At 35.1% G+C, this 27,078-nt stretch overlaps 4 protein-coding genes across 11 annotated transcripts; 1 reads left to right on the top strand and 3 right to left on the bottom strand.

The window, feature by feature from the left end:
* Positions 1-351: 351 nt before the first annotated feature.
* Positions 352-8,879, bottom strand: LOC122292432 (SMR domain-containing protein At5g58720). 2 transcript variants are annotated; one of them, XM_043100788.1, is made up of 11 exons: positions 8,051-8,879; positions 7,288-7,313; positions 7,031-7,108; positions 5,874-5,959; positions 4,115-4,347; positions 3,465-3,541; positions 3,334-3,390; positions 1,928-1,995; positions 1,721-1,827; positions 1,551-1,621; positions 352-787 (listed from the first exon to the last, which is right to left on the bottom strand). In XM_043100788.1, the coding sequence occupies exons 1-11, from the start codon at positions 8,601-8,603 to the stop codon at positions 665-667; spliced, it is 1,479 nt and encodes a 492-aa protein (XP_042956722.1). In that variant the 5' UTR covers positions 8,604-8,879; the 3' UTR covers positions 352-664. The 2 variants fall into 2 exon arrangements, with proteins under 2 accessions (XP_042956722.1, XP_042956721.1); XM_043100787.1 differs by having other exon boundaries at positions 7,031-7,153.
* Positions 8,880-12,254: 3,375 nt separating this feature from the next.
* LOC122292878 (inositol 3-kinase) lies at positions 12,255-14,838 on the bottom strand. The gene is made up of 3 exons (XM_043101422.1): positions 14,722-14,838; positions 13,703-14,607; positions 12,255-12,854 (listed from the first exon to the last, which is right to left on the bottom strand). The coding sequence occupies exons 2-3, from the start codon at positions 14,576-14,578 to the stop codon at positions 12,597-12,599; spliced, it is 1,134 nt and encodes a 377-aa protein (XP_042957356.1). The 5' UTR covers positions 14,579-14,607; positions 14,722-14,838; the 3' UTR covers positions 12,255-12,596.
* Positions 14,839-15,975: 1,137 nt separating this feature from the next.
* LOC122291388 (nudC domain-containing protein 2) lies at positions 15,976-18,746 on the bottom strand. Its single transcript, XM_043099081.1, has 5 exons — positions 18,587-18,746; positions 18,303-18,451; positions 18,132-18,180; positions 17,751-17,893; positions 15,976-16,288 (listed from the first exon to the last, which is right to left on the bottom strand). Exons 1-5 carry the CDS (start codon positions 18,633-18,635, stop codon positions 16,202-16,204), a joined length of 477 nt encoding a protein of 158 aa, XP_042955015.1. The 5' UTR covers positions 18,636-18,746; the 3' UTR covers positions 15,976-16,201.
* Positions 18,747-23,270: 4,524 nt separating this feature from the next.
* On the top strand, positions 23,271-26,965 carry LOC122292944 (vacuolar cation/proton exchanger 3-like). Of its 7 annotated transcripts, none has more exons than XM_043101519.1 (12): positions 23,271-23,647; positions 23,886-23,953; positions 24,062-24,090; positions 24,200-24,396; positions 24,539-24,751; positions 25,437-25,556; positions 25,672-25,788; positions 25,886-25,939; positions 26,185-26,301; positions 26,385-26,475; positions 26,561-26,623; positions 26,708-26,965. In XM_043101519.1, the coding sequence occupies exons 1-11, from the start codon at positions 23,357-23,359 to the stop codon at positions 26,617-26,619; spliced, it is 1,356 nt and encodes a 451-aa protein (XP_042957453.1). In that variant the 5' UTR covers positions 23,271-23,356; the 3' UTR covers positions 26,620-26,623; positions 26,708-26,965. The 7 variants fall into 7 exon arrangements, with proteins under 7 accessions (XP_042957453.1, XP_042957454.1, XP_042957457.1 ...); XM_043101520.1 differs by having other exon boundaries at positions 26,719-26,965; XM_043101523.1 differs by having other exon boundaries at positions 26,564-26,623.
* Positions 26,966-27,078: the final 113 nt, after the last annotated feature.

Consider the following 27,078-nt stretch of genomic DNA (forward strand, 5'->3'; position numbering starts at 1 on the left):
TTAAAATAAGTGTGGTGTGTGAAGTGTGAGGATGACAAGAAGAATTTTCCTTAAAAAAAAAAGTAGTGCAGATCTTGTCATTTTCTATAATTCAAAAAATTCAATTTAAATAAAGAAGTGGAAAAGCTCCAACATGTAGGATTACATATGAACAGTGACAAAAGCAATGCACACTGGAGTCTGGAAGTTTGATAAGAAACGAACAATATAAATAGCAATGGCCAATAGGTTAGTGTAACTTTTAAGTGATCAGGGTCAAGTATCCTGTCAATAAACACTTGAGATTAACGCAAAATTTAACTATAAAGACAGATTTAGATCTCATCTTACAATAAGAGAAAGATAGACACATGAAGTAAACCACACATTATCTATTAAGTAGTTAATGCTGGCCGAAGTAATCACTCTGGGCCCTAGAGTATTGGTCAATAACTCTAGTGACCGCAGCTTAACCTCTCAGCACATTTACAAGTAAGCTGTCTAACTCTCTTTCAACAACCTAATGGAAAGAAAGAGTTTCTACATTGATGTTATTATAACCAATTTGGGCCCTAAGCAAGATCACTATGAGACATGAGCTTCTCTATTGTTAGACAACAAACTCTGATAAGAAAAGGAAAAACTAGAGGTGAGTGCTAACTGCTAAGTAACTAAGTTGGTAAATTTACTCTGTATCACTTTCAGAATCCATAAAAGTGAAGTCTCTGGATCCACTGAGCTTGATTAGCAACGTTCCCTGGTTCTCCTCACTCCATTTTATACCTTCCTTTTGCATAAGTGTGATAACCTGCGTGCAGCATCCAGGGGTTAGATAAGAGTAATGATACAAACGCAAGTTCTTTTCTCTCTGAAGATGAAGCAAGATCTAACAGGCAAACTGTGAAAAGATTAATAACAAGAAATTATAACCACTAAGTCAACTCCAGAAGGCCAACATGGTAAACTTTATTTACACTGTTGATCCCCCTGCCACATATCAGGAATAGGCTTCATTTATTTCTTTATTTCAAGTAAACATCAAGGAAAATATGTCAAGGGTAAATGAAATGAGTTCTTATTCCATGGAATCATAACTCAATAAATTCTTTACCAATTAAATCAAAACTAATGGAAAAAGGAGTTTAGCTCACTTATGAATCGCAAGAGCCCAGATGGCACTATTTTAAGCTAATGAGGTGTTCTGTATAACTCAAAGTTTGCGTGAGTGCTCACGCTCGCTGGGTTTGGCTGGCTATCTATAGCATTGCTAACCAGTACATTCGTGTTAAACACTAGGTTGCATGATGGTGACACCAAAAGTTGCTAACTATTCTGTTATTGGCACTATCTAATGTATTCCAAAATCGAAGGACAACAATAATCTGGAGCACATATAATTCTCCAAAATATCCAATTTAGTCGTTTTGCTACAATGCATACCAAAGGTTAACTACAATTCCAGTATGCAACAGCCATACAAAATATGCAGCCCCTCTTAACTTTTTCGCCAATATTTTGCAGTGTAAGATCCAACAAAATAGAAGAAAGTCAGATGATTTGGAAACCCATACCGATTGTTTCACCTTTGACTTCCCTACACCATGGGACCCACTTCCTGTAATAAGCCTGAGAGTTTGAACCGCTGGTAATCAAATAAATAGAACATCAGAAAGTGCAAGCCTTATTTTGTGTGAAACAAGGATAGAATAAAATAAATAACGAGGGAGCACCAGACACTTACAGGGCACATATGAGCCAAGCAGGAGGAGAGTTTTTACATACTGCATTGCTTGTTTGACATGTTGCCCATGTAAATCAATTGTAATCACATTTTCTATGCCCTTGTTTCTGCAGATTGGAAGCAATTGCTTAGTTAAATATAGAACAGGAAGTTATAGGTAAAATGGTAAGAGAACTTTGATGTTGCTCTTTTAAGCAATGCACCAACCTAGCTTTAAATATATCATGGCTTGCCCTTTCATCCGCCTCTCGATCCAATTTTGTTTGTACCTTACCCTAGGCAAATGGAACTTATCTGGTTAACCACCTAGAGTATAACTAAAAATGAATAGAAAAAAATCCATTAAGTTAAAAAAAAAAAAAAAAAAAAAAAAAAAAAAAAAAAAAAAAAATCTAACTATTTGAATTCTGTAAATTCTTACAAATTTGAATGTAAAGATAAGGATCTATCAGCATCTGGATTATAAGAAATGAGTAATTTCTAATAAAGAATAAGATTCCCATAAAAAAAGTGAAACAAAGTATACAAGAAGTATACAAGAGAAATATCTAACTAGAAGAAGTGAAAAGATAAAATATATCCTCAAATTTAGAATTGAAGGAAACATTGAGTTCCACCACCTTCATCTCCATTCTTCAAAACCCCCTTTTTTGTCTAATGTTGAGGAGTCTCACCAAGGTAGCCTTAGGACCCACCCGTGGTAAGTAAATCCCAAATACATGACTCCTCGCATAAGAACCATGCATCAGGCAATCGAGGCAAACTCCTAGGATCCGCTTTTGACCAGTCTTCAAAACCTCTTTCACTATGTTCTTCCCAAAGACACCACATTAAACAAGACGGGAATCATTCTCCACAGCATCTTGCCTAGAAGACTCAAACCACGCTTTCCAACACGCAAAGATATCCACCACTCGTGGCATGAGCCAACATATTCAAAAAAGGCCAAACATACTCTAACTAGAACAATTAAGTTCTTTTTAGAGTATTAATCATTATATTCCATAGTCTATTAATTCATATATTTACTTGAAGTTCTATTCTATATTTATATTCATTCTGAATGCTGAGATGAACTATTAATAACAAGGGAAGTTCATGGCGGAGAACAAGACAGCAAGCGAGCATACCTTGGCCCCCCATCATAATTATATTCATTTGATTGATACATGGACTTACCATTCACACATTTTATTATGAAACATACTCAAGAGTCAAGACAAACAAAACATACAATTATGACCATGACAAAGCAAGACCTTTTGCCCATAAGCCCGACCATAATACGTGATAAGCAACAATTGGTCCTCAAGACCATTAGACTAGCAAATCAGCCAAAAATTAAAATTACAAAAGCATATAAGAATCAAAACTAACAAAACTGCAGATTAACTGTGATCAAGAGTGCTCCAATAGGAAGCCAAATCTAAAAGGTCAAGAGTTCAAGGCAGCCCTTGGCTATTTGCCGTAGATAAGCTGTAAATGTCCGAAATTGAATTATTATAATGTTTCTAGGTGTACAATAAATCCATCATAAAAAATAAAATAAAATGAATTCCAATTACACTGAAGCATAGATACATTAAATTTACAATGTATGAAGTAGAACAAACCTGCTCAGAAAGGTAGGCCGCATGGTGTCGTTCTCCCTTGGAAAATGCCACTGCAGCCTGCAGAATGTCCTCGTAAGATTCTTTAAGTCAATAATTAACCAGAATTGCCATGAAAACCAAAAACACCCTACTTTCTGATTGTAAGACCTCATTGAATCCCAGTGCTGCTGCGAAGTCTTTCTGAACACATGATATTCGTCTCCTTTAGCTACAATTCCAGAGAAATCCCCATGGTAAAGAGATTGATACGGCTGACAAGCACTTATTACACAAAAATGTGCTATCAAATTGCTTGTATTCAGTGAAAAGTTTTAGAACAACTCACCAAGAAATAAATGTTAAAACTGTGACCAAAAAGAAGTGCTTTAAATTCCAAAACAGCTATTGAATATTAACACTCAGATTATAACAAAAGAAGCACTTTTGAATAGGAGTTGACTTTGTGCATCCATGCTACCACTGAGTGCGTACAGAAAATACAAAGTAGCTAATCACTTCTGCTGATAGAACACAAGATAGTTTTTTTTTTTTTTTTTTTTAAATACAAGTAATGAAGGATTTTATTGATGGTTTTTCTTTCTTTCTTTCTTTTTTTTTTTTTTTTTTTGACAGTAAATAAGAATTTTATTGATGAGAACTAGGGATGGGTTTTATTGATGAAAATAAGAACACTAAATAGTGAAATGACAATAAAAAGATACGAGTAATTATTTTTGAAAACTAAAGATATGGACACACGATAGCAAGTGCACTAAAGCATTACAAAGCTAATGATGAGTACCACAAGTATCTTGCTGAGGTTCTGCAAAACTAGAAGGACAAACATCAAACCGAGGGCCCAGTGACTGGAGTTTCTTTACTACATTTTTCCAATTCATTGTCTTTGGTTCATGGTCAGGACTCTTGGAGATGTGAAACAAAGATTCCAACACCTTTTGAGGTAGATCTAACTCAGTACTTCTTTCATTTGGTGTAGAATCAGCTTCAGAACCGGCAAGAACCTTGGCATAATTCCTAAAGTGAAGAAAACAACATGGCTTGTAGAATCAGGTTCTCAGCACAAATATCCTCAATGGAGAGAAATTGATATTGCACTTTGACCGATATTAACTAGGACCACCAAATTGATTTGCAATTCTTTTATATTTTCAACAGATCCATGCAAAGATGTAATCATTTCACGAGCATGAAGAATCTGATATCATAATAAGTAGCAATGAGCATAAGCTAGTAGATCCTACATGAAACCAAATTTGAACACTCAGATTAAGAAGTACTCATTAGTTGTGCACAATATTGAGTAACATTGGAGGGCTACCGATTAACCAAACACATCCACAGTCCACACAAACTTGAGGATTTCTTTTCCAGTGATATGGAACCTCACCAAGGCAGGGCCATTTGGACCTACACTTGGGGAGTAAGCCCCAGTATATGACCTTATCCATTAAAACCATTTATCAAGAAATCCGGTGAGACTCCTAGTGGGAATCGAACCTAGGGTGTTTGAGTCTACAACTCATCCCAAGCCCACCCTTTTGATCACTAGGCTGCACCCTGACGGGTGGTCACACAATCTCGAGTATTTGATACAAAACTCAAATGTGAGGACTCACTCTTTTTCTACATAAATTTTTTCAAACTCAAAGATCCTCAAAAGAAACATCTTTCTGTTGTTTATGAGCTTAATTCTTATTTGATCTGCTTAGTTGATATAATCTTCTTCTAAAAACAAAAACTTTATATAAACCTCAGCCTTCGGCAAAATACGAAGAATTTACTCCTTTCAGGGGATCCAAAACAACTGCAGTGAGGTACTGTTGAGGGTCTATAATAAAGCTGTGTGGAAGATGATCCCTATATGCATTATGTGGTGTTTGTGGCAGGAGCGCAATGATTTCACGTTCAAGGACAAAGAGAGATCGATGGAGGAATCGAAAGCTTTCTTTACTAACTCTTTGTACTTGGGCCATTGCTGTTGACTTTAACGGCCTAGATTTTCATGGTTTTCTTATCTCCATTGCTCCTACTTAGTTAGGGCAAACTATACATTGTATCAGGCTTTGCCTATTCTTTGATTAATAAAATTATTTCACTTACAAATAAAAAATCAAAAAAAAAAATCAAAAACTGTTGAGGGTCTATAGGTTCCCAAGTACTAAAACATCACCTCACCTGGAGACTAGCTAGATGGAAAAATAGAACATCACACAAACAACAGTTAATGAAATCTGTTTAGACCATAACTCAAATTTCCTATATTAACCTGTATTTTAATTAATTCAAAATATTAAAATTGACGCTTTCAGCTTCTTGCCTCCCAAACTATGAAAACATGCATGATCAAGCCATATTGTATGTGCTATACAAACCCTCATCAACTTTCTCCCTTATTTCACTCTAAGTTCAACGCCCAAGTCCATGAACCATAATAGCATGCCCTCTGCAGCCCTTCTAATTGGGGAAAAAAATGGAAACTTGATAACAACATCCACAATAATATTGAAGCCACAAAAGTAAAAAAATCCAGAATGAAATACCTGTGACCATTGCCCATAGACCATATATTATCCAGAGCTTCACTTTCAGATGAACGAGAAGTGCAATCAGAAGCCCTATCTGTAAACTGTTACAAAACTTTCTAAGATCACTAAATAAAGCACATAACCAAACAGTGAATTCAAAAATGAAATATTTCCATTTTACAGAACTGGATTATAAAGGAAATTATGACTAAAACATGCTACACCATCAGTGGTTAACCCTTCACAAGCAGGATAGGGGACGATGCGACTTTGGTTGCACACAGAAAATTACGCTACATTTTTATTCACATGCACTTTTGTCTTTCTAGCTTTTTTCACAATTGACTAAATATCACAAATTCATTAATTGAGAACTCCCCCAGAAATTTCTTCATAATTAATAAATTTGGTTTAAAAATAAAAAACTATTGATGCAGAACTGGATAGACAATTGCAAAAGCATCAAAATCCTGGAACTAATGTCCATTTGTAAAACAAGAAGGGAGAGAAAACAAAGGGTTTTTGGAGAGATTTGACACCAAAATAACAACATATATAAATGCAAGAAGCCATTACTCTTCTAGGAAAGAAATGTCCAGTAACCTTTTAATGGGCATATAAAATCAAACTCAAAACCATTGACCATTCATTTCACCCCAGCCTCCATAAACTCAATCGGCCAATCTTGGAGAAGGCCATTGCCAAGGAAAGCTGAGGATTCCTGAGCCTCTCATGTGGAAGACTGTATGATAGCTCAATTTATTATACAATATTAAACTGCAAATACAAGTGATGGCCAAAATACGAAGTCCTAAAAGGCATAACCCACAAACTTTCTTAATAAATTTCATAGTCTCTCAAAACTAAAATGAAAAGATGATATGCATTTTTTGTACATGTGACCCAACAAAAACCAAAAGGATAACAATTAAATAAGAGAGATATTATTCATCATCTTTTTAACCATATTAACCCCTAGTGTGACATCAAATGATTGGAAAACTATTTGTTATCTTTTATTTATATGTCAACTATTTAATGCCACATCAAAGGATTATGAAAGGGTGATAGATAAAAGAATGATTAATAGCATTATTCATTAATAAATTGGCACAGGAACCTTTAATCAAGAACCCCCAAAAAAAAATCAACCAGTAAAGTAACATACTTACACTGTCTTTGCGCTCAATAAGAAATCTTATATCTTCCTTATAGTTAATGGTATTGTCAAGGTATCTACCATTCCCGGACTGCTCAAAGGTGGAAGCAGAAAATTCAAGCAATGCATCCAAGGCCTAGGAAGCAAATAAACAGCAAATCAGTCCCTTTGTTCCTTTATTTAACATCAAATGTAAGATATGCATAGTTATGGTCCAACATCATTTTGAAAAGAACTTAAACAAAATCTAATTCATAATACTCAAAATACCTTTTCAACATCGTATCCACATTGACCTGCAAAAATAAATATTTCCGGATCATGCAATAAACAACTAAAAGTAAGCCCCAGAGTACAGTGTCCAAATCAATCATATCTCAAATCATTCAACCACGAAGAATGCCTCTCATGATCAAAAAGAACAGTGACAGATATCAGAAAACACATTCAAATAGAACTTCCTGAGTACGGTGTCCAAATCAATCATATCTTAAATCATTCAACCACTAAGAATGCCTCGATCGAGAGGAACAGTGACAGATATCAGAAAACACATTCAAATAGAACTTTAGACAGACTCGCTGAGGGGTTAAGGGACTCGCCTGTGGGAGGGGGGACACTAGAAGGAGATAGACATATGATGGGATGAGTGACTGATAAAGAATAGAACTAAGTGAGAACGACATTAGGATGAATAATTTAACAACTTAAGTCTATCTTATAAATGACCGAGAACTACATACATAATATAGGTGCGCACATGCACACATGCGCGTGCGAGTCTGTGCGAGTTTTTAACTTTTTATAGCTGAGGCTAAAGTTGAAAATGAAAATAGCTTGCATTAGAGAATAAAACCACAAATACTTCTTTTCCATAACAGTATCTTAAGGCTCAAAATGAAATTTGGGTGAAAATAAAAAAATAAAAAATAAAACTAGCTTTCAACACATGGCATGGGAAATAATTAGCAACATCCCAACTAAACTCATGTCTTTCAATCCATTAAGGAATAAAATGGTATTGGGTACTCACAGAACACGTCTCTAACAACAGCCATGCTTAGCTCGCACTCGTCTCCGAGCATCGAGCACAGAAACTGCTCTGCCTCTTTTGTCTCAAAGAAACCATTTTTAAGCCCTTTGAACCTATTCGGGTCCCTCCTTATAGGCCTCGACTTCACGTACTCCTTCCCCAACACCGTCGAAACCGTCCCTGTCGCCGCAACCACTCTTTTCTGCTTACGCCCTCGGAAGCCCTTCTCATTCACCACGTTCTGAACGCAGCCTGTCTCAACAAACCCCTCTGATGAACCCGACGAGCTCGCACCCGAAGTCCAATTGGCCGACGGGTAATCGGCAATATCCGGTACTCTCTCTCCGAATATGTGTGCAGCTTTGTCCTGATCTTCGTTCACTTGGCGGTAGGAAGAAATAGCGTCGTGTAAAGAAGCCAAAGAGAAGGCCTCCACTAACGCCTTGGGTACCTTTCCCTCTTCGTCTTCTTCGTTCGCCGCTACATCGTTCCCAACGGGATTGGACGTTCCAAGCCTCCTCCTCCTCTTCGTCTGCTTCGCGTTCTTCATCATCGCACCTGATGAAAGGTCGACGACCGGAGCCGCCCGAAACACCAAGTTGGTGAGGGCGCCAAAAGAGGACTAGTTTTTTTTTTTTTAGCCTTTATTTAGGGAACCTCAGAGGTCGGTATTGAGGTGGTCGGAAACCGCAGAACGGAGAGTCGAGGAGGGTGAAACGGAAAGGGAAAGTGAGAAGTTCGGGTGAATTTATAATTGCGGGAAATAACGGCTAGGAGGTGGAAGAGGTTAAAAAGCTCAGCGAGAGATTCATTGTTCGGCGCAACTCAGGAAGAGATTCCTCTATTTATCAAGCGAAAAGTGTCTTTTGACCCCACACGCTCCACGGGTACCAAGGAATCGGTGGGTCACGCTCGCATGGTTAGCCACAGGCCCACAGCCCACACACGCCATTCCCACGTGAACAAGGACACGAATAGAATTCTAAATTAAACAAAGCTAATTTGCTCACTCTAAGTGAAAATAATAATAATAATAATTAAAGAAGTAATTTTTAATATATTAATATTTTTTATATTTTAAAAATATTTAAATATGTTTAAAAAATATAAAAATAAAAAATAAAAAAAAATAATTTTAACTTGTGTAGCACTCCCCACAGTGGGCAGAATAGTAGCACGGTTCTTCTAAATTAAGGTTGTTAAGAGTCTAAAAACGCTTCATCTTATCTCATATCATCATTACAATTATTTTAAATTTTTATATAAAATTTAATAAACAATTTAACCTTTTTAAATTTCAATTCAATTTTTTCAAATCTCAAAATAATAATATTAAAAAAATAATATTTTAACAATATCTTCTTTAATTTTTATTTTTTATCTAAAACAATTTTATTTCATCTTAGAATCGAAATCAGCTTTAAATCTACTTTCATTAAAAATAAAATTACATTAAAGGAAAGGAAAATGCTTTGTGATCAAGAAGCATTCCCATAATGGTCCCGTTATTTATTTAATGATTAAGTAAGTATTTTTTTTATAATATTATAAAAATAAATAAATTATTTAAGAGAACTGAAAAAGTGCATGAAAAAAAAAAAAAAAAAGACTAAATAAGATTCTCGATGACTTTCTCCCGTGCTACACGGTGCAGCACTGCCCATAATTAGTAACAAAACTAAAGACAAATGAGCAATCATAATACAAGGGTGATTATATTATAAAGAAATAGTATTTTTCTGTTTTATAAGATAAATAAATTTCCTCATTTGTTTTTATATATGAGTTAAAATTAAAGTTAAAAATTAAATAAAATATTATTAAAATATATTATTTTTATATTAAAATTTAAAAAAATTAAATTATTTATTTTATATTACATAAAAATTTAAAAAAATTATAATAATTAGATTAGATTAAATTAAATGAAATAAGATAAAAAAAATTTAGTAAAAATAAAGGTTGCATTTATAACATCGTCCTTTTAAACAAATACAAATGAATGTTACAAAGACAATGAAAAGGCATCAAAACAGCTATTTGAACAAATAATTTCATGAGATGACGACACCTACATGCTCCGTCGGTAGAAGTGGGGTCTTTTAAAAGTAAAAATGCTAGGTAGACCCAAGCATTTGCACCGATGGGTGCTTCTCTTTTTGTTTTTTTGTTCTTAACTCTTAAGAAATGTATTAAATTATTATTTTTTATTTTTTACTTTTTTTTTACAAATTAAGAAATATTTTTCTTAGTGTTTAAGAAAAGAATATTGAGTGATAATCAGTTGTTTGGATCGATAGACCTTTGGTCTTCGTAGAACTGCCCATTAAAAAGATGGGTAGAACTAAAGTCATAAACAGATTTTATAATAGTAAATTTATAAATAGACATTAATTCATATGATATGTTAGATTTAATTTATAATTAAAATAATTTTATAAGTTAATATATTATATTAAACTTATGAATTTATAAATTTATTTTTATAAAATAAAACTTTTATATATAATTATTTTTGTGTACTATTTTATTAATATGATTAATTATATAATTTATTTAATATAAAATAATTATTTTAACTAATTATATAAATAAAATATATAATAATAACTATTCGTAATAATACTCTTTATAAAATATCGTTGTAGCAAAATTATTTCTCCCAAGAAATACCAAAACTGAAGTCAACAAAGTCGGCAAAGGCGGCCAACGGTTGGGTAATATTATTGAGAAATACTTTTTGCAGTCGGCAGATGCAGTCGTCGTGCAGTTGGTTGTAAAAAAGTGAATTAATACGAGACCTATATGAAAAAAAAAATATTTTTTTAACTTTTTTTTATTCATGTAGGTCCCCCTGAATATAAAAAAAAATTTATAATTTTTTTTATTCATTCCGTACAGCCGACTGCACGCCGATTGCATTTGCCGACTGTATATAGCAAAGCCCGTTAATTCCTGTGAATCCGTCTATATTTATTTTTTAAAAAAGTCTATATTTATTATTTGATTGGAATCTATTGCCACTGTAATAGGACATTTCTTGGTTTAGGAGAGAGAAAAGGATAGAGTAGAGGAGTAAGATATTCGAGGATGATTTTTGAAGAGCTCCTAATTTCTGGGATTCATTTTTCTCTCCTAAAATCATTGTGTCATTGCCCAACACAACTATAGGTTACTTAAATCCAAAACTATCATCCATTGCTGTCATGGACAAACATTGATGTGCTGGAAAGATGACTTTCATCGTCCTTAAGAAATAAATCCATTGGTCAGCAACAATTAACAAGGTTGTCCAGTCAGAAGAAAGGGTGTCCTCCATCCAAAGGGAATGTGGTGGTCACCACACCTTTCGTCTTAATGCTTTGTATACTTTTATATGATGCATGTGGATATTAAAAAGAAGTGGCATCGAATAAAGATTGAAAACATGACAATTGGTCGACTTTTTCATTAAAAAAAAAAGAATAATTTTATTTTTAAATTAGTATGTAGAGTACACTATTTACGTATGTTAAGATTTAACTTTTAAGATATGTTCAAATTTTAAGATATCTTTTAAATCAAATTATGTCACGTAAACACTTTTATAGGTGTGTTCTTCGCATAAATTTATAATTAAAATTTCTCAAAAAACAAATAGACCAATGTTAAATGGAAGAAAATTATAATAAGACGAGGCTTTTAATGTTATCTTCATTTTCTAACCTACATATCTAATAATTTGATGTCATTGTCATGTTAAGCCTTAAGGAACCGAAAGCGTTTTAAAAGTATAGAAGTCACCGTTTCATTATATAATTCGTTCTATGTTATATTTCTTTTTTAAAAAAACACAATTATACACTAATATGTGCACCAATCTAATATTATTAGTCTAAAAATAAATTTTATTAAAAATAATACTAATTTAAATTTTAAATATAAAAGAATCAGTATTAATACGTAAATTAGTATGCAATTTTACTTGTACATAACAAAATTCTTTAACTAATAAATTTTATAATGGACTTATGTTCGCTTATCCATTATTTCTTTATATGGCCTAAATATGTTTTAAAATACTAATACAAAATAGAGATGAAAAGAGGAAGGAGAATAAACAATAGAGAGAGAGGGAGAGAAAAATTCATAAAAGAAAAATGATAAACACGTCGTCACTTTTCACAAGACTTCATTCATCTATTCTTCTTGCTTCTATTTATTGTTTTTGCAATGAAAAAAGACCTAAAATGGGCGTAAACTGAATGAGTAGGTCACCATCTTCCTGTAAACCTTCGTTAGCCGTCAGATGCATGGCAGTGATGGCACCTGGAGCTGATGTATTGCAGTCCAGCCCAGATGCGACCCCATACTGACATGCACAAAACTAAGAAGCTTTCTTGCTTAAAAGGCATTTATATTTACAGCTTCAAGTTGTCATAAGGGATTTCGAAATTTATGATTGAAGAACCAACAAAACTGCAGAGACAAATATCTATGTAGGAGCTGAAGTATCCGATACAAAAAAGAGAGATGTCCTGTCCCCTTTGGCTCTCCGATCTCCGTGTCATGGTTTACCGTCAACGCAATTAATGTTTTCCTCATGAATAGAGTTAAGAATAGCCTGTTCTACTGCTCTGGAAGGAGAGCTTGGAAGATCCCATTGACATTCCTGAACCATACATGTGGGTATTAATTTGGCTGCACCAAGGGATGCGTGGAACTGTTCATGCCCTGCTGGCTTCGAGAACATCCGCTCATCATCGTGTCTTTCGTTGCCGCTGACGCACTGCATCTTCCTCCTCTGCACTTCATCCTTTACTCTCTGGAAGGAAGAAAGAAACACACTGTTGTGTTATACCATGCTTAAGGAATGAATCATACTCATTTCTCAAGCCAACATGCAAAGTTTAAAGAAAACTACAGCTGGTATGACAAAAACAAAGAACCCATAAGAAAATTGAGATGCTCAATATCGAACATCTTATGCCCCCAAGCGACAGAAGTTATGAAAGTTCAAAGGTGGACGTTGTAATTAGAATCAGGTGATGTGTTATTCCAACAATCTTATATATGTTAACGAGCAACAGTAGTAATTTGCACACTAAACCACCAACCTCAACTATACAAATCGAAATAGAAAAGAAACAAGGAAAAGTCATTTAATCTATCACGTTAAGATACCAGAAGTTACCACATCACAAACATTGAGAACAATTCCCATCCGTAAACTTCTGAGGTGGTATGTTTCTGAACAAGTGAATTCTATGGCATGAGAATCTAGCCCGAAGGGAACAGACAGTTTAAAAGCTTTTTGGCCAGATGATGACTTCTCATTAAAATGCCAGCTCTAATTAAAGGTGCCCCTCCAGAAGCTAGACCAAAAATTGAGTCGTTAAAGATAGTGGCGGCAGAATTTTATTACATTCCTAGGTTCCCGTGTCTTCTTTCCAATGGCCAAATATGTCTAACAGATGCCGCTCAACTTATATGCTCAAAATCCATAATTTTCTTTGATCAGATATATATTTTCTATCCGTTCCATTCGTCACCCCACAGTTGAAAGCTAAGCTCCAAAACATAAAACATTAATCAGATAGAAAGCACACATGCCGGCAACAAAAACATTGGATACCATAAGAAAAAGAAGAAAAAGGACTTTCAGAAACAAACCTGCAACAACCTCGAATCAAACATGGGCAACCCAATTTGGCCCACAGTCAGCGACCCAAACAAGTTCCCCACCAATGCAGCATCAGGCACAGCCAGTCCATGAACCAGCCCTGCCGCAAACCCACCTAAAAAACTATCCCCAGCTCCCGTCGGATCGACCTGATTCGCGGCGAACGGGGAGATTTCCAATTCCCCGTCCTTCCAATACACCGTGCACCCGTCCTTCCCATGCGTCAAAACCACACAGCACCACTTCCTCACCTCCTCCAAGTCCATGAACATGGCCTCGTCCTCTGAGGCCTTCAGGAACCCAATACGCGGCAAGAGGCGAAAGAATCCGCTCTCCCTCAACTCCAAGAGCCTCACGGTCCCATCGACGCCATCGAAGTCGCGAATCAGCGCCTGGATATCCACGAACACCACACTACAAATCTCAAGCATTTGCTCCAGCGTCTCGGGCGATACCTCGCCGCCGACACCGACCGCCATCCCAAAAGCAAAACTCGTTTGAGGGAGATCCGACGGTTGAATTGGGTCACATGCGGAGACCCGTTTCAAGACCCGGTCCCCGTGCCCGTTTCCGTCGGCCTCCGAGTCGAAATGCGCGTGGAAGAGAGTAGTTCTCGAGGTGGGTATGACAACTGGGCTACGACCGCTCATGTAGGCAAAGTCCGGCCCAACCTTGGAGACCAGAGAGTACGGGACCGATAACCCCTCGAGCACGGCGGAGATGAAGGAGGCGGCCCCGCCGAGGGTCTCGCCTACGACGACGCCGTCCCGGATGAGAACGTCGTGGCAGAAGTTGCCCACAACCAGACAAGGGCGAGAGAGAAGGCTTGGCTGCGTGATGTCCGAGTCTTTGTGGTCTCTCACCATTGATTGGGATCGTAATTCGACCGTGCGATCTGTGGGTGAGTTTAGGGGTCATTGGTACGAGAGACCATGAAAACCCAGAGGAAAATGATTAAAAAAACAAAAGGAAATACGAAAGAAATTTTACGAAACCGAAGAAAACATACAAAATGGCGTGCTCGCGTGGTCGGGTCTGTTTGGAAGATTGAAATATGTGTCGCGCCGCAGAGGGGTTCTGTATACGACTAACTCTTTGGTGTTGCGGAATTTTTATAATTTCCCATCTCAAAAAATTTATACGATTATAATAAAATTTATCAATTTTCACGTGTCAGTTTAAACTTTTGAGATAAATAGTAATTTTATATTCACAAGATTGTACATAGCAATAGCATCATAAGCCAACCTTATATAAAACTCTAAGATTATACAAGAGTCTTGCTCAACTTACAAGATTTCGCATACAAAATTCTTGTATAACCTTAGAGTTTTATATAAGATTGGCCTAAAGTGTCTATACCATGTACAATCTTGTAAACGAGTCTCACACTCTTGTAAACAAATCTAACAAATTTAAAAATTGATAATATAATTTTTATGTTATCAGTTTTTAATTTATTATTATATATATATATTTTAATTAAGATTTAATTATATAATAATTTATAATAATTTAGATCTAAAAATTATAATTTTTAGGTATAATGAGACATTAGAATTCTTGAAATGAGCGGGAGGCAGGGCGGATGAGTTATTTGCCCCGCCTCCCGGCACCAGGGTCCTCCTGCCTCCCGAGGGCAGGGTGAGAGGTGGAAATACCAATCCCACATATGCGGAGGCAGGTTGCAGGAAAGTGGTGCCCCCACCTCTACATATGCATATAGCACCCCTAAGTGAATGAGAAGGATCTGATCTTTGTTCATACGGAGAGCCACGAGGCATCCAGAATTATTTTTTTATTGGTTAGAGGGTTGAGATAGGAACGAGTTGGCTGACTGTCTTTCATTGTTTGCTTAACTTTGGACAGAACCTATTTATAAATCTTTAAATTTGATTCACTTCGGAGGAATCGGATTCTGATGCAATTACAACCTCATTCACAGGACACTTCTATTGCCACAATCAATGGTTTCGAATGTGATTGATTCTGCTTGATGCCGTGCTTCTGATCCTCTCGCAACCTCGGGGGGACTCAACGTTAAGCTGCCTCTGTTCGGATTTAACTATTCTATTTTAGTGTAGAACTTAAAGTTATAAATAAAACAAGATTCATTTCAGCATCTACCAATATTTTCTTTATTTTCTTGTTTCAGCACAAAGGCAACTTATTCACCTTCGAGTACAGCTGCTACCTTCTCAACGCGAACTCCTATCCATGGGATTGAACTTACGACTTCTAATAGACAGGCAAGTAACTTTAGTTGTGAGGAACGCAGGGCTGCAAACACTCATAATGAATGGCACACAGGATCCTTCATGTTACATTTGTAATCAGGAACAGTAAATTAAAATACACAAGCAATTAGAAATTCGGGTGATGTTAATTCACTTGTTACAGAGATTTGCAAGTGGGAAATAAGCACATGGAACCACTTTAATTATCTCAAACACACTACTCCAAGCAATCAATGCATCATACCAAGATTGTTAACCAGTGCGTATTCCACCCATGAAGGTCCTTGGATCAGGACAGGCCCCAGAAAACTGAGCTTGTGAGAAGTCAAAACCTGGGTTCTGCAGAAATAAACAATCGTTACTGGAACAGGGACAAAAGAGAACAATATAACATGTTTCACATGATGGAAGAGAACAATATTGGCAAATTCATTCATATCCGCCTTCTAAGATCATTTATTGTATGTCGGGTGACATTACACATGGCATGGCTCATAACAACGAGTCTTGATGAGGCATGCTAACCAAAGTAAACACATCACAGTTTTAGTCTACCAAACAAAAAAAGTCATAGATTCAAATTGGATTCAAAAGTGGAAGTATCATGCACAACCAAATACAACATAAATAGTCTTAAAATATAACACCAATTACCCAACTGTACATGGGTATTTCTGCTGGTAAAAGTACTACAACTAGTGTTTGCATGAATGCCTTCAATAATGTACGGCAAAATCCTATTCATGCCTGAAAGATTGTCTCTTTATCTTCAATACTGTAAACAGCTTGAGAAAAGATAGCAACTTCACTCGGAAAGGTAGAAAACTTTTCTCTAATGTGATCATAACCATTATTTTAGCTCTCTGTGTCAAAGACTTATCTATCATCCTAGAATAATGCACTCTAGTCAGCTTATGAGTGGTGATAGTACTATCTACATACAAAATTGAAATTAGGTTATTGAAAGTAAACTTCCCTGAAGCTTACCCAGTGCAATTACTCTCTCACTAACAGCCCACCAGAAGATTGTTTAGACAATAGAATACATGTGAAACTGGCACTTTCTAAAGATGCAGCAGGATGAAGAGACAAAGTATAAGAGATGTCCATGGTGAATAAAATCACCATCCAGTTTATACAGCTTGATGCAATCTATTTTGAATCAGAGGCATATCCAATGTATGGGAAAAAAACACAATCGAAATGATGCCAGAGTTTTAGTTAGATTCAAAAAAGTTTCTATTATCATAATCTTGGGCTGCAGAAATTGCCAAAATTGCTTTTCTATAATAACAATCTCACAGCATTACTGAGCTCACAGAAGTCGCAAAAAAGCAAATCATTCAAATACATCAACCCAATGAGCTCAAATAGAGGAAGGTGTAAACGGACTTCCAGTTACCGCAAGGGATTGTAATCTGAGGAACAGTGCAAGCGGGACCAGGCCTCGGAAGTTTATTTAGTTTCATTTTTTGCGATGATGTTTCAGAAATTCCATTCCTATTTAAAATCAATCTCCTTAATCTGAGGTACCAATAATTGAACAGCTAAAGTCACCCAAGTCTTAAGAAAAACTGGTTTAAATGAGGTTCATGGAGGATCATTCATGCTAGTATCCATAAGGGGTAGAGAGGAGGGGCATGGGATTAAAATGGGAAAAAGTAACTACAACACTCTTGAACCGGCACTACAAGCAACAAATGTCAAGACTAGAGATGAAACTCACAAAGATACAAACCAACTGATGGACCCAAACAAAATATTCATCAAGCATTATCCATCATGAGTAAGCACAATTTACCTCTTCTTGAAATCTCTGAAGCATGAGACGCTTCTGCTCAAGATCGGTGGCATAAGGATCCAGCTGACCCTGACCTAATATGGGTGAAGACCAGGTCTGACCTTTGTCCCTCTTGTCTAGTGTTATGTGCAGTATATCATCCTCTGCCAAGCGACAAACCCAATTTAACATCTCGAAAAAACTATAATTTACAATAATCAATTGTTGAAATCTTTCAGGGCAATGAAAACAAATGCAGGTTGTTTATCATTGGAGACCTCGGAGAAAACAAAAACTCCATTCACTTGAGCTAAACAAAATCCTCAAGAAACTATGTTCTGATTCCGTTTCTATTTTTAGTTTCGGGAAAAGAGTATAGAACAAAAAAACAAAAAGTTTTACCTAGGGTCCAGAAAGAAGAGTCCGTCTTCACCGGACACGTAAGCTCTTGCTGAGACATCAAACCCAGTAATTCAAACACATCAATGAACGTTACGAACCTACACAAACCCATTTAATAGAATACAAATCAAAGCAAAAGAAACAAATAGTTTTGCGGAAATTGAAACCGACATTGAGGTACGGAGGGTTGCCCTTGATGCCGACTTCGACGTGCTTCGACTGTATCTTACAATAGAATCGTTTCGGATGAACGTTGGGCGGAAGGTTTATGTACAAGTTCACCTCTTCCAAAGTCTGATCCCACTCGAACACCTTCTGATCTGAAAAACCAAATTGAGAATTTATACAAAATCCGGACACCGTTTCAATCGCCGAAACCAGAATCAAACAAAACCAAGAGATTGATGAGAGAGAGAGAGAGAGAGAGAGAGAGAGAGAGAGAGAGAGAGAGAGACCGTTGTGGACGAAGCTATGGCGTTTCTCCGGTGCCAATTTCTCCGCCATTTCTTCTATTACTTCCACGGGTGGTTTTTTTTTTATTTGGGTTCCTCGTTTCTTTTTTCGCGCGGTTTCCGCTTCCACTGCGTAAGTTTGGATATTTGTGAACTTGCCCAAAATTTCGTGGGCCTATTTACTTCTTCCGTCTCTCTAATTAGATTTTGTCCTTTGACCATTTCTCAAAATTATAAATCAAGACTTTCTACTCCAAAGGAGTTTAGAGTAGTCTTATAATTTATTTGTAGATATATCATTAAGCTATTAATTTTTTTACGGCTAATTTCGTAATTAAAACCTAATCAAGAATGCTAGTTAAAGATTATAGATGGCATAGGATGTGTATCAAATTGGAAGTAATGCAAGGTGAAAACAAATAGAATGCTGCTAGGGTGCCGCATAGCAGTGACTGTTGAGCATGCCCTTAGACAAAAAGTCACATTTTTAATTTCTTCTCATTTTTTTATTCATATTTTTTAATACTTTTAAATGTTTTTAAAAATATAAATAAAATATCAATACGTTAATAGTGACTTCCTTAATCAATAAGTAAAAGAAAAAAAATTAAAAAAAAATTAATATATGAACAGTCAAAATAAGGAGGCAAAATGGAGGTGCAAAGTAGCATTATTCAAAAAAATATGAGAAATATAATGACCTTTTATATATAGTTATAGCAAATAAAAGACAAATTTGTTTAGCAAAATCTCTTTAAACTATGCTTATGTTAATCTTAACCTAGATTTGCTTATCCACATTGCCTACCTATATATATATATCAAGCCTAAATTGGGCTATTGTTTTAAAAATATTAATTCAAAGACTATGACTATGAGTAGTATCACATCCGTACAATAAGATGTAAGATATATGTGGTATATTTCTTTAATTAGTTTCTCTAGAGAAACTAATTATCATTTCCATTTTTGTCATTTTGTGTCATGAGAGTAATGCTCAAGGTTGGGGAAATTATCAAATGACTAAAAGAATTTAAAAAAAAAAATGAATTTGCCTTTTTATATGTTGTTGTTCATGTTGAAGTTTCTTAATGATTGAATAAGAATTTTACAATCTAATTATAAATGGCGACTTTACGTGTCTCCATAAACCATATTAATGGGGTTAATTTTAAAAAGGCAAAGAAACATATTGAGAAGCCGACAAGCTAAGCATGGAAGCCTCCAAAGGTACCAATTACACATAATTGATGCTTGTCTCAAATGATAATGAAGTGGATTTAGATTAAGGTTAATAATATAATTTGGTAGAGAAATGTTTTAACCACAAAGAGATTTTTAAAAAGTAAATTACGTGATTTGATTTAGTACATTAAATCTATTTTATTTCTACCATAAAATTATATATAAGCCATAATATATATATATATATATATATATATATATATATATATATATTTATATTTATATATATAAAGCAAATGACAAACTATTAGTAATATATATGCTTCCTTCCGATCCATAAGGTTGGGCGCTATCGTTGGTTAATATCTTTTGTAATTTTCTAATTCAAACGTACAACTTTATAATTTGGAAATTAAAGATCACATTCAACATGCAATCAATGTACATGATCTATCTTAAGTCACGAATGAAAGTAAAAGCTACGTACGTACGTACTGTATCAATGGCAGGCACGGACGATATGCATTCTTCCTAGTTTCGCAGCAAGTGTTGTTAAAATGGCAGTATACAGAAAACCCCACACGATCGGATTATTAGCACATATATATATATATATATTTATATATATCTATTGTGTAATATAGGGGTCACCCAGTTTGGACGGCAAGTGTATATATATAGGAGAAAGAGAGTTTTGAGGAAACTTCCTCCAACTTTTAATTTGTTGTTTATCTCAAAGGTCAAGGATCATCAAGCCCTTCAGTCTAGACATGCATATAAATCATTGCATGGCATGCAGTTGATCATGCATTCGGCCTCTTTGTCCTTTTTTTTAATATGATTAATCTGAAAGAAAGAATACTAGCACATGAGCCGTTTGATTCTGATCGTGAATCATGATCTTCGACCATTCCCTGAAAATTCCACGAAATTTCTAACTTTGGGGTGCCGTTTAAGGTACCAAATATGCTGCTCGATCCCTAGCTTATTAGTTATCCATCCGACCTCATTGTCCTACTAATTTTTCTTTTTTATTGTCTTTTTTATTTTGTCTCTTGGAGGATGGGGGTGAATTTCATATATAGGATCGTCGTCAAGGGGAATGATACTACGTGCCTCGAGATTAATTTTTGTTTTTCATCTATTGGAAGATTGTTTTCACTTTTCATTCATTTGATAGTGGTAAGAATTTGGAGGGTATATTTTTCAATGACATATTGGATATTAATGGAAATATACATTCTTAATTTATTTTTTGTAATCAGATTAGCATATATATATATATACTATTATATGATTGTACCTAGTATTACTATATATAATAATAATAATAATAATAATAATAATAATATTTGAAAGATTTTACGCTACACACCATGCATAATTTGATTTAGATAATAAATTTTAAAAATTGAATCTTACTGTTGACATCGTGTTTCGCATGCTCTTGACTAGACCCTCAGTAGCTCGAGTCTTCGATCATGGGAGACAGAGGGGGAGAAAGATTCATCGTTGGTCTCGTTGAGATGGTGTTGGGTCTAGATCGATGCTGCGTGGGCCCTTGATGTGCTGGGCTTGGATCGGTGCTATGTGGGCCCTGGTTGATCCAGTGTGCCTGTACAGTATCTATGCGTATATTTATGGTGGTAAACAGTAGATAAATGTTAAAAAAATAGAAAAAAATAGACATGTAGATTTATGTGATTTAGCACTAAGCCTACATTCTCAGTGACTTGGGAAGAGGAGAATCCACTATAATATATTTGATTTACAGTTTTTCATGGTCTCTCATTCTCACCGTACAATAGATTTCATAGATATTTCTTCCTGGTCTCGACTCCATAGCTGGAACCCATGTCTAGAGATTGAAGAAGCCTTTCCGAGAAGTCTTACCCCTGAAACCTAGCCAAAAGTCCATCAGAAGGATCCCTCGAAGTCGTAAATCCTTTGTCTTTTTTCTCATGCCTTCTCTTTTTTATGTCACATCATATTACCTTTATGTCCTGTCTCCTATTTTCATCTTGACATCCTAACACCACTTTACATTCCCTTTCTTATCTGTCATATTTTATTTTTTTTTATTTTTTTTTTTAGTGATGACCTTTTGATGGACTAAGTTTTGAGAACCCTCTAGGCTTGTGATATTTTAGCTTCCAATACTTACAAATCAAATCATATCACATAAATATTATTTGGTATAAAGGCCTTCAAATAATACTATTTATATATATAATAAAAGTAGAGAGAGAGAGAGAGAGAGAGAGAGAGAGAGTAGGCATGCATTTTGTCTACGAGATTGTTAGCCTAAACAGCAAGCCAAAGCAAATCTGGAGATAAGATGCTAGCTGTACCAACTTAAGGAAAACGTACACATCCCAGAACTCTAGCTGTATATACAATGCGTGCTTGATCAGCAATATTATACGTAATAATCATTCCACATCAGGCTGGCTAGCTGTTCACTACTATTTATTAATATAAATGATTTATTATTTTTTTTATTACTATTTACTATTTTTTCATATGGATCATATATATATATATATATATATAATAACTAGTTCGGATCATATATATATCCCTAATTATTTTTTGGGCAATTCCATATGGACTATATATATATATATATATTAATATATGAACATGAGTGGTAATTATAAATATGTTTAGAAACACAATAATTAAAGCATCTTGTACTCCTGATCCATATTAAATGGATAACGGAGTGTCAGCTAGAGTATCCAAAAATCTCGCATGCATGTATTAAATAATTAATAATCTCCGTATTATATTTTTAAATAATATTAGATATAGTTTTAAGTTTATAAATAATCCCGCATAATTATTTTAAAAATTAAAAATATGAAATCTAATATTAAAATAATAATAATTCTTTCATAAAGGTCATAGATTTTCACTTTTTTTCAAATGTAATATGCAGGATTTACATAATCTAATTAGAATTATAAATATTATTTCTCGATTGCTTCCTTTCTCTGATTGGATGATTAGTTTCAAATAAAGAAAGCCGAAAGAATCACAATGGCCTTAATCAATCAATAGTTTTCTTCAAAGGTGAAAGCTCGAATATCGATCGGTACATGCATGCATGCATGGCATACACATCACAAAACGATATATTAGAATTGCAGCCGCCTTCAGGTATCAACACGTACAGTGCATATATAATGAATCTATAGTACAAACAAACTCATCCCCTGTACGAACAGTTATTCTAGGATGCGCGCTTAATTTATACCACAAAACTTAGAACAAGTGCTGTCGATCTATTTTCGATTAATTAGCACGTAGCAATTCATGCTGTAGCAACAGGTACCACTTCATGTTGTTACGTGGAGCGTCATGCAAGAACCGAACCAAGGTCCGAAAATTCCCGGAAACTACCTTAATACTCAACAAAAAAAAAAAAAAAAAAAACAGTGCCTCGAAGCTTTCAACCTACAACAAGCTTGTCCTATATATATAAATATATATAACGACCATGAATAATACTACAAACGGAGAGTAATAGTACTTTCGACGTTTCTCAGAATCACGTGGATATCGATTCTGAGATACCATTCCACCATGGATTTGCAACCTGATGAGTCGACCTTGAACAGCATGGAGAATGGAGAACCGAAGGGCTCGATCATGAACAAGGAGCTCATCATGATCAGCGACGGGAGGTCAGCACAGAACGTTTCGTCCTCCATTTTACGCAAGAAGTCGGATCCGGCGCTTGTATCGAAAATTAGGTTCAAAATGCTTAGACAGATGTTGGCAAATTTGCAAGAGGTGGTCCTCGGCACCAAGCTTGCGGTGCTCTTCCCTGCCATTCCTCTGGCAGTCGTTGCAGATTTCTATAACTTTGGCCGAGTAAGTGCATGGTTCCCCACTTTTGGATAAGGCCAGTGTGGATGCTTGCTCACCACAAACTTCAAAAACTCAAAAATCTTCATGATTTTACGAAAATATTTTTATTTATTAATTTCTTACACCCAAAATCTTCATCTTATATATGAATTGTATATAATTATGATGTGTTTGGTTTTTATATATTTAAATATAAATGTTGTTGATTGATATGATAGCAGCTAGCTCTTTAATTTTGTAGCCATGGATATTTGCTTTGAGCTTGCTTGGACTCGCCCCGCTTGCTGAACGTGTCAGCTTCCTCACTGAGTAAGTTAATATATAATTTCCAAAGTTAATCACATTTAATATGACAAATGTGGGAACATTTTCTAACGTTTTTTTTTTTTTTTTTTTTTTCCCCTCAACAAAACTCAGGCAAATTGCATACTTCACTGGCCCAACGGGTATGTTTTTTCTCATGAACCCCCATTCCTTATACATCAGTAATTCGGATTTGAACCCAACTTCATTGAGAAAAATAGTAAAAATTAATATTAAGCACTGGATTTGCAGTTGGAGGGCTTCTGAATGCAACATGTGGGAATGCAACAGAGCTAATAATTGCATTATTTGCACTTCACCAAAATAAAATACATGTTGTAAAGTACTCCCTCTTGGGTTCCATCCTTTCAAACCTTCTTCTTGTTCTTGGGACCTCCCTCCTCTGTGGAGGCTTGGCAAACATTAGAAAGGAACAAAGATATGACAGAGTAAGAGATCAATTAATATTAATCCTGTTTGTTTTGGGCCTTTTAAGCAAAACCATTTTCCAAATTTACAAGATGGCCGGGGATCTTAATAATTAAAGTACCTTTAATTTCTCTTTTAATTAAATTCTGTTTGGTTGGACAGAAACAGGCTGATGTAAACTCTCTCCTTCTGTTGCTTGGATTGTTGTGCCACCTGCTGCCATTGATGCTCAAATATGCCGGAGGGATAGGAAATTCCACAGCTCTCTATACCCTTCAGCTGTCAAGAGCAAGCAGCATTATCATGCTCATAGCGTATATTACATACATCTTCTTCCAGTTAAAAACCCATCGGGAATTGTTTGATTCACAAGAGGTGATTAGTACAATTCTATAACCTAAAAATAAAGAAAATATTATATATATATATATATCCTAATTAACATTAATATTAATATTCATTCGGATTGATCATTCTCTGTCCCCTTTATTTATTAATTTCAAGAAATATTATTCTGGTTATAAGAATATTAATTAAAAGATTAAATTAATATTATATATCTTAAATTTATATATAGAAGTCTTCTCATCATGTAGACCCAGCTCTCATGTAACGGTTGCTTTGTAACGGTTGCTTTCTCGTGAACACGTGAAAGTCACTCTCATGATATTATTAACCGTTACGTAAATTAATATTGAATCTTTATCTATGTACCATATTACCCTTGTGATAAATTTCTATTATTTTCACGAGTTTACTCCTCATTGTCATCTATTATTTTTTTCCCCAGTATTACTGATCACATTCCGAAAACTTTACCATACAGTCCTAGAGCTGAGTTAGCGCGTAAGTCACACGCACTTCCTTGAAAAAAACTATATATGATCTGTTATTAAAAAATAATTTCTTCATGTGGATTTTAGATTTATCTACTTTTTAAAAAAAAGTGTACAAGACTTGTACATAATCCTAAAGCTACAAATATCATTTCTCTAATACATATAGTGTAAAATGTAAGTACATGCCTTCTAATTTTGACACATGATTAATATATGGTCAGGAGGAGGAGGAGGAAGAAGAAGAAACGGCAGTGATAGGATTTTGGAGTGCGTTTGCTTGGCTGGTTGGCATGACAATTATCATAGCTGTGCTATCCGAGTATGTTGTGGGAACCATCGAGGTATAATATATCTATCTATGATCTCCACACGCAGTCCTCCGATCCCGATCGAGGTATATAGATAGTGCATGCATGCATACTTTTAACTTTGTTATCTTAATTTGTGATCAATTAGGCTGCATCAGATTCTTGGGGAATCTCTGTTAGCTTTATCAGCATAATTTTGCTACCAATCGTTGGAAATGCAGCAGAGCATGCTGGATCAATCATATTTGCATTCAAGAACAAGTTGGTATGCATGCATGCTTGATATCTGATATAGTACTTTTCCTTACTGATCATAGGAACTACCTTAATTTGATCTGTAAAACATTGTGGGTATAATGCAGGATATATCTCTGGGTGTGGCTTTGGGATCTGCAACTCAAATTTCCATGTTTGTGGTGAGGACCCTGAATTATTAACCCAAAACTATCTTGTAAAGTACTAATCGAGATCTTCTTCACTTTCTTAATCGGATTGGACAATCCAAAGCATAAAGAGATAAACACAACATTAAATGATGTAAGAGATAAACACAACATTAAATGATGTAAAATCCAGATAATGTGTGTATATCTCTCCAGAATTGAACATTTAGGAAGAAAAATCCTTCACCAAATTGATATATATGATCTAACAATTTCAGGTTCCTTTAAGCGTAATTGTTGCTTGGATAATGGGTATCCGCATGGATCTAGATTTCAGTCTCCTTGAAACCGGTTGTCTTGCTTTCTCGATAATTGTCACAGCCTTCACTCTACAGGTTCATTACATGCACGTCAGATTGATATCCTTGACAAGTTTTCAATCATCAATAAAACCAATACATAATCAATTATTTTTCAGGATGGAACTTCCCATTACATGAAAGGAGTAGTCCTTTTCCTATGCTACCTTGTTATCGGTGCTTGTTTTTTTGTTGATAGCATACCACTGAGTAAGTACTTCACTAAAAACTATATTCTGTTTTGTCTTTCACTCGGATAGTTATGCAGACTGATCATCTTTTTTCAATTTCTTAGTAGATGAAACAACTGGCAATTTAGGAGTCAAAAAATCCTCTGGAGCCTTGACTGCATGACCTGGCAAGCTGCATGGCTATGAGTCTATAATTTCTTAATTTATTGATCCATTTTGGTGAAATACTGATCATAAACTTTAATTTCCAGTTAAATTATAGAGAGTTGAGGGCCAATTGAGAGCTCGAACAAAGGTGCTGGCTGGCCAGAGGTTAATTTGCAAGAGAGGGAGAGAGGGGTGGGGAGTTTTTAAAATTTGAGGTTGGAGAAATTAAGATGGGATGTCGATGATGTTGAAGATGTGCTTGTATATAGCTCAATTTGTGTCTTTCCAATAAGGGTTTTTGTTAATTTCAAAAGTTAGTTCATATAAACTGGGCTGCTGGCAAATGGCAAGTGCTTTCTCTATTTCCTTTTCTTTTCTTTTTTTTTTATTATTTATTTTTCAACTATTTTTGTGATTATCATTTATGCATGTTTTAATTTGAGCTATTTATTAAGTTTCTCTAGTGGAAGAATTC

Source organism: Carya illinoinensis, chromosome 13 (genome assembly GCF_018687715.1).
Source record: "Carya illinoinensis cultivar Pawnee chromosome 13, C.illinoinensisPawnee_v1, whole genome shotgun sequence".
Classification (NCBI taxonomy): domain Eukaryota; kingdom Viridiplantae; phylum Streptophyta; class Magnoliopsida; order Fagales; family Juglandaceae; genus Carya; species Carya illinoinensis.

Coding starts and splice junctions, on each gene's coding strand:
- LOC122292878 (XM_043101422.1), bottom strand. CDS start 14,578: ATGGTGAGAGACCACAAAGACTCGGACATCACGCAGCCAAGCCTTCTC. Junction 12,855..13,702: donor TTGATTCGAGGTTGTTGCAG/GTTTGTTTCTGA, acceptor TCTTCCTTCCAG/AGAGTAAAGGATGAAGTGCA.
- LOC122291388 (XM_043099081.1), bottom strand. CDS start 18,635: ATGGCGGAGAAATTGGCACCGGAGAAACGCCATAGCTTCGTCCACAAC. Junction 18,452..18,586: donor CCATAGCTTCGTCCACAACG/GTCTCTCTCTCT, acceptor TTGGTTTTTCAG/ATCAGAAGGTGTTCGAGTGG. Junction 17,894..18,131: donor CTCTTCTTTCTGGACCCTAG/GTAAAACTTTTT, acceptor GTCGCTTGGCAG/AGGATGATATACTGCACATA.
- LOC122292432 (XM_043100787.1), bottom strand. CDS start 8,603: ATGATGAAGAACGCGAAGCAGACGAAGAGGAGGAGGAGGCTTGGAACG. Junction 7,314..8,050: donor TGTTGTTAGAGACGTGTTCT/GTGAGTACCCAA, acceptor TTATTTTTGCAG/GTCAATGTGGATACGATGTT. Junction 4,348..5,873: donor TCTATGGGCAATGGTCACAG/GTATTTCATTCT, acceptor TCTTCACTTTAG/GAATTATGCCAAGGTTCTTG.
- LOC122292944 (XM_043101518.1), top strand. CDS start 23,357: ATGGATTTGCAACCTGATGAGTCGACCTTGAACAGCATGGAGAATGGA. Junction 23,954..24,061: donor CGTGTCAGCTTCCTCACTGA/GTAAGTTAATAT, acceptor AACAAAACTCAG/GCAAATTGCATACTTCACTG. Junction 24,752..25,436: donor AATTGTTTGATTCACAAGAG/GTGATTAGTACA, acceptor ATATATGGTCAG/GAGGAGGAGGAGGAAGAAGA.